Here is a 7,290-nt window from a genome sequence, read left to right on the forward strand (position 1 = left end):
TTTGAGCACCTCCGCCATTACGCACCTGCCCGGTGCCTCAGGTCTATGGAACAAACGCTATTCGAGGTATTTAGCTGCAATGGCGTATTGGATAGATAGGTCACGGGAGATATTTAAAGCCTGCTTAAATATGAGTGTAGCCAAAACGCATTTGGATGTAATTTTTCTCAATGAAGCGTACTTCTTTTTTTTTTCTGACAACCGGAGGAAATCAAGTAGTCAGTAGCTTCTCTTTTTGAAATACTTATTTTAACAATTCTTAAAACAGACGGCTCATTTGAGAACCAATTCTCAAAACTCATTTACAATAAGAACCTGGCCAAAAGGCAGTATAAGAAGCACTTACGTAAACGTGATATGAGCAAGACACAAAAAACAACATCATGTCAAACATAAAAAATACATGAACACAATACATTTATTCAGGCCTAACTGTTGGTGTTGGACTGAATGGGCCAAGTCCTGTTTGTTGTCACAAAATCAAACAAAACTCTTGCACAATTTGCCACCCAGATTAGACAGCTGGTCAGTAACAACGGCCTTCAACTATGTGACCCTAGTTTTCAGTGACCATCTGCTCATGTGTCATTAGACACCAACCCTTGTGGTGATGTTTTAATCTTTGGGTGGAAATGCAATCGAACCACTATCGTTGCCAATGATGTTGTTTGGATCAAACGTTTTGGAATACGATTGTTCCCAATGTCACACGAAACCTTGAAGCGCTACATGCGGCAACGCATGTTATCAGCGAAAAGGGGTGCTACCTCGAATTTTGGGTCACCTTGAAAAAGAAATCTCACTTCAGGTTCAACCACTACCGTGCTGCCAAAAAATGTATATTTTCGAAGCCTTCTGTCACTGTCTTACAATGTTCAATTTTTTTCTTTCCCTTACAGCGCTCCTGTCAGCAAACGTCACTAAAGCTCATTTCGGGGTTTGCTTGTTCTTTAAGTTCTTTGTGGCTTTTTTTAAAAACACTTATTCCAAAGCTGGTTCATCTTCAAAAAAGGGTGTTGACAAGTGTAAACCGTTGGTTTGCGTCACGGGTTTACAAATTTGAGCATTAAACACTGTGTGCTCTATTTTTTGAGTCGAGTACAAGTGTACCTTTAGGTGTGGTCTAAATTTGCGCGGAGGCAGGGTAGAGGCTTTGTTTTGGTATTTTCTCATTTGTGTGGCGTCATTTTGCGCTGTTGTTGTCGTGAACATAGCCGACCTTTTACTCTGCCATCGAAACAGCTCCTTTCATTCTCTTTAAATGCAGCACACGAGGGGCGCTCTAATAGTCTTTGACATGCTGGAAGAAGAAGCAAATTGCAAGTTGAGACGTGCAAAGTACATTTATAACAGATTGTAAGCAGACCTTCATGGGCAGATGAGGCAAAGTTAGCAAAGGAGATCACACTTCTGTGAAGTGACCAACTTGGAGACCGCCTTCCACCCTAATCATTCATGTCCGTGTATGAACTCTCTATAGCTGCACTGCGAACAGTGGGGTGATTTTAAAAATTCTAAAGATAAAAAGAGTAATAATGCATTGAATGAATGGATTTCTACAATGATGCCATCCAGCAGGCGTCTGCGGAGCTCAGATTCTGTCTTCCTGTGCTCTGATCAAATTCACAGAAATTGCATTCTACTACCTGCGCCAAAACGTAGACATGATTGTGCAAAGTTTAGACAAATTCTGCTACCAAAGTATCATACGCGGCAGGCATTTGTCAAAGGCCCCACCCTCGGTACACGGGTACGAAAATTGAGCTGTGTGTTATTTAAGTCATTACAACCTTTAAACCCCAAGTAGAGACGGTTTCTAAGACTGAGCTCAAGTGACTCTTCCCATAAGTCTACTGATGTGTGTAATTTGATTGATGCACATGAAAATGTGCCCTGGAGCCAGTTTTGATGATTCTCTTCCTCCTTTCAGTGGAATAATGGTACTATATTTAGCATTACGTAGATTACATACACTTAATTTATGAAAACATCTGTGTGTTTTTATGTGTCATTATTTCCTATTAAGCCTTTTTATTTGTCTCCCCGCAGGCCTACAGCGCGATCCTGGTTGCCATGGTGATTCTTCTCAACATTGGAGTTGCTATTTTGTTTATTCACTTTTTTATTTAATAATAGCATTGTTTTCAGAATGAGCCTTGACATGCTACAACTATAAACTTTTATAGTGATTAAAAGGGATCTGCTGTCCCTTTGTGTTCCTGGAAAAATGACTGCAAATATCGGAAGAGGACATTGAGGGCTACAATCCATTTTGGCCCAAAAGTTTGGGTTAAAGATGGGTAAATTGCAAGTGTGTTCAAATCTTAGTTCCGCTGCCATGAAGGCAACACTGCAGCGCAGAGCCCACAGACGTGGATGTAAGAAGGGTACACCAGCCTTGGTAAATGGGCTGCATAATACGGTCCGGAAACTGGACGAAGGTGAGCTTGCGTAGTTCACATATTGACTGAAATCGGTCTGATTCCCAGGCCACGGCATTATAGCAAGTGATGCCTGCTTCCACTGTCTGGAGACAAAATATATACCTTTTTCATCTTCAAATCATTCTTTACAACAGATTTGTAATATTTCTTTATGAACATTTTCTCTCATGTATCATATGTTGATGGATATATTATTTATTTTGTAAGCCCTTCACTTGACGATATGCCTCCAGCTTTTTGGTTCTCACGCCTGCCCAAATGTTTTTACTGATGTTGTATTTCTTTAATCTCTGTCAGGAGAGACAAATGCAGGGACTGAATCACAGCACCACCTAGATACACTCTTGAAGGCTGCCTGTCTGAGTAACCTGGGCATGCACACACACTCTTGGCTTGTTTCCCATCGCACTCTTTCATTCGCCATCATCTGTGTGTGAGTAAAGTTCATGACTACGGTGTGCCTCCACAAAGCCATTGTATGTTTGCAATGAGCAGAGAAAGAACGTCTCACGAGGACACGCTCTCTACTCATCCACATCCAGCATACCACGATTTCCCAGCAATGTTGTTCCCTCCTACTCTTTCCCACCTCCATACACACCAGTCATCGAGCTGTGCTTCCTCTGAGTTGATGGTAGTTCAGGACAGACCTCCTTTGGCATAGCCTAAAACCTGCTGTACAACTGGCAGAGGCTTTTAGAGACAACATTCAAGCGTGTGTACCTCTGTACATGTGACAATACAAAAGAGTAGTGATGGGAGAATGAAGCTTCAAATCTGCTTCATGAAATGCTGTATTTTTTAGTCCTCTTGATGGCACTGTTGGTTTAAATAAAGGGTTGAAAAAAATGGCAAGTCAGTGTGCTTTCAGCCCAATGTTGATCAAAGAGTGCCATTTAGAGGAGTCCAAAAATATGACGACTGGTTCATGAAGCACATTTGAAGCTTCATTTACCCATCACTACAAAAGAGATCTCAGCTGATTTTTGGCAATTGTCAGGACACAAATTCAGAATAAACCTAATGTGCACTGTAACCTTCAAATATTTATTCAAGTCGACCTTCCGTAAACTTTGGAATGTATATGTCCAACTGTTCAATTTTGAGTACTCTTGGCTTGTGTATGTCTTGAGATTCCAAGAGTCTGTATTCTGAAAACAGACTTGCAGAAAAAAAAGCGCCATTACTGAGCCATGTTTTGACATTCCATGAGGTGATGGTGGGCCTGTAAACTGATTACATAAATAACATGGCTATGTGTTTTGATTGGCTCAAGGGGTGTGATGGTATAGCCCTTTATATGAGTTTAATGTTCAAGTAGACTTTAAAAACTAGTATTTTCCCTTGTGTCGACAGTTTAAATGCTGATGGAATCTGGGGAACACTACTATTAAGCCCACATGACTGAAATCTCCCGCAACTGTGTGTACTGCCTCTGGGTATTTATTGAGTTGGGAGCTAATGGCATTATGTAGTAAGCTCAGGGCCAAGTTAGCATTTGCGTCTGGTATACACACTGCTGTGATCAGAACCACTGATGAAAACTGGCGGGGAAAAAGGTCAGCATTTATAGTAACTGTTAAATATTCCGAGTCTGGGTAGATGTGACGAGCTACACACTTTGAGAAAATTCTCTGTTGCAACCTGCTGTTAGCTTAGACAGCAGGTTGCAACAGAGAGAGTGGTTGAGTCACAGAAAGGCATAAAAGTAGACGTCCTTGGAAATGTATGTGTTGATAAATGGCTCAAACCCTGTTTTTTTTTTGGGGGGTGGGGGGGGGCAATCAGTGCCATGTTTGAGAAAAGCAAGCAAAAAAGCAATGAAACAACAAACATTTGGATATGTGCATTCAAAAGTTTAGAGGAGGTCAAATGAAGGGGACTTGTCTTTATAGTGCATATTGTGTTCGTCATGAAATTCCCCCCAAAAGCCCTCTATGACTAACTTTTTGTGAGTTATGTATCTCGCATGACTGGATCTGAAGAAAGCAACAAAATGTTTTAAGGTATCCCAGCATGTGTGATCAAGCACGTCAACAAATGTCTCGCTTTTATAGTAAGTATTGGCATAGTAATCAATTAATTGGCCATTAAGAATTTTGATTGTGTGGAACTGGAGCTTGACTAATTGCATATTGAACAAAAGTAAGATGCCATGCAAGCAACGAAAGTGCTGACACTTTACAGCCGTAGTTTGTAAGTTTGTAAAACACAAGTTCCAGTCAAATCGGCGTTCCTATTGCATTTAAAAGCAGTGGAAAAGCAAGGCTGCAAGTGATTATTTATTCTTGTTAATTGCCACCCATATTTCAGAGGACATTTTTGTCAAATTTGAATCCATGTTGGTGTACTAATTCCATTGCTTAGTTAGTTTTTTGGGGGGGACAGGACTGTGCAGGTGCTCTATCATGTCAAGAAACAATGCAAAGGGGCGGGGCATCTGAGTCTAAATGCATCTTCTTTACATGTTGCGCTGTGTTTTTCAAATCTGGAGGGCTTGATAATAAAATCCAAGCAGGGTGAAATGAACTACAAAAAAATATTAATATACACCAAAATGTGATTATCCTGCAACCATGCACCACCACCTTTTGAGTTTTTGTATAATTTTGACAATGGTGTCTGTCATTGCACACCTATTTCATACTGCTGTGGAAAAGGTCATTTAAACGCCTATTCTTGTAATGGCCTGAGACATTTGCACATAACTGTAGTGTGGTCAAATTATTGTAAAAAGAAATGATGAGGTTCAAAGTTTGTGTTTTGACTGTTTCTCCGTTATCATCAGATTCAATGACAGGCCAAAGTACTTTAGTGTACTCTAATGGCAGTCACTAACTGTCATGACAAGTATGTGTACTGCAGATTTGTCTCTAAAATCTTTCTGGCAGATAGATCAGCCTCTGTACTTGGGTGCAGGTTTGCATGAAGGAAAGTTCATGGGAGTGTCAAAACAACCGTGTGTGCGTTCCCCTTTCATGTGATGGGATAATAAGATGTCTGTACCACCTGCCACCGGCAACTATTTCAGGTCATAGTGAGCTGCTGCTGTTTTTCTGAGCGACATCTTCTCAGCTGTTTTCTCATTTCTGTCATTTCGCCCCATCTTTCATGTGTTAAAACCAGGAGGCAGATATTATTTTCATTCATCCAAGACTGATAAAGGTTCTGCTGTTTGTCATCAGCCTGGTGACAATGCACCTGTTCCACTGCAGCATGTTACAGCATGCCAAGCTCTCTCTATTGTTTGAATCTTTCTGTCTTCCTTTCCTTTCCCTGTTTTCTGATTTCTGGGAATTACTCTGTTTTGGTTTTGTTTCACGTGGAGAAATTAATTAAAGTGTTTAAAATAAAAACAACTATTGGCAGTTGTGTTTTTACTGTAAGTATGAGTGCAGCATCCCTGTTGGAGAAAGAGAGGCACATGCGGTCCCTGGTTACTATAACAACCGATCCTACCACTGTTACTGATAGAAACGGGGGACGGGGTTCATCCCAAGAGCTAGGCGCGGTCAATTACAGGAAAGACTGGAAACAACGCTGGAGGAAAAGTTAAATCAACAGATTAAACAACTAATTTGCCAAAACTTAATTAGTCAATTTAACAGCATTCCTCGGTGTTATTTTCATCAAAATGAATGGCCAAGTCAAGCGTGTATTTATACATGAAGATTTGCTGCCATCTGGTGGTGGTACGATTCGCGGATTTTGTGATCATGTCAAAGTGTCCTTGAGCAAGATACTGAAACCCCAGTTGCTCCTGATGCTACGCCACAGCCGAATGTGAATCAGTTTGAACTGCTTTGAGTGCTTCAATAGGTAAAAAAGCGCTATACAATTGAAACACAATTTACCATACAGAGTATATCTCCACTCTCTGTTCATTACTCTTCTTTAGTTAAATATGTCTTAATGCACCTTGATTGACATGTTTCATATTCACATTAATAATGTTAAATCCATATTTGGTTTTATATGATTTATAGACTGTCTGCATCACAAATGTTTTTTTCCCTGTGAATTTAAATCCTTTACACTCCCATTTCCAGCAGTCACTCCCTTGTTACTCTCTCTACTCATCCCATCCATCCAACCATCCATCCATCCATCCATTATCTGAGGCGCTTTTCATCACGAGGGTTGCGGGTGCGCTTCTGGAGCCTATCCCTGCTGTCCTCAGGCAATACCCTGGACTGGGTTGCAAGCCAACCGCAGGGCAAACATAGACGAACAACCATTCGCGTTCACACTCATACATAGGGGCAATTTAGAGTGTCTAATGAACCTCCCATACATGTTTTTGGAATGTGGGAGGAAACGGGAGTACCCGGAGGAAACCCACGCAGGCACGAGGAGAACATTGAAACTCCACAAATCAGTCAGCTCTATTATTGTCAATTATTATTATTACCTTTGTCGCTGATGGTGTCGCAGTACTCACTGATGTCAATTCAACATCAATATGATGAAAATCATTCAATCAATGTCATATTGTTGTTGACTTGATTTCAAATGCCCACTGGGATGTTATTTTCCCAGTGGCTGTAGTGGTTAGTGAGGTGCAATGTTTAAAAAGTATTACAATGTCCTCGTTTGTGGTTAAGGGTGACACAGTCACGTTATTATATATATGTGAGCGATAACAGAACCCAGATAGCAAAATACGGGCGAATCAACATTGAAATATGGTTCAGCTTTAGTGTTGAATCTACGTTGAGACTTGAAACTAAACAATGAGCTTTCAATTGTTTTAATTCAACCAAAATGCAATGTAGATTCAACAGAAACTTTGAATCACAAACTTCAATGCCGACAAAATGTTGTTGAACCAATGTTGACTGACCAT

At 40.6% G+C, this 7,290-nt stretch overlaps 1 protein-coding gene across 1 annotated transcript in view; it reads left to right on the forward strand.

Moving 5' to 3' along the window:
- Positions 1 to 4,199, forward strand: part of jph3b (junctophilin 3b) — a 51,320-nt gene extending 47,121 nt beyond the window's left edge. The window contains exon 6 of the mRNA XM_088297881.1: positions 2,050 to 4,199. Within this exon, the coding sequence (XP_088154007.1) occupies positions 2,050 to 2,130 (81 nt within the window). The 3' untranslated portion in view covers positions 2,131 to 4,199. The remainder of the gene's footprint in view (positions 1 to 2,049) is intronic.
- Positions 4,200 to 7,290: the final 3,091 nt, after the last annotated feature.

The sequence above is a fragment of the Idiotropiscis lumnitzeri genome, chromosome 6 (genome assembly GCF_059441095.1).
Source record: "Idiotropiscis lumnitzeri isolate Australia: NSW breed Sydney's pygmy pipehorse chromosome 6, RoL_Ilum_1.0, whole genome shotgun sequence".
NCBI classification, from domain to species: domain Eukaryota; kingdom Metazoa; phylum Chordata; class Actinopteri; order Syngnathiformes; family Syngnathidae; genus Idiotropiscis; species Idiotropiscis lumnitzeri.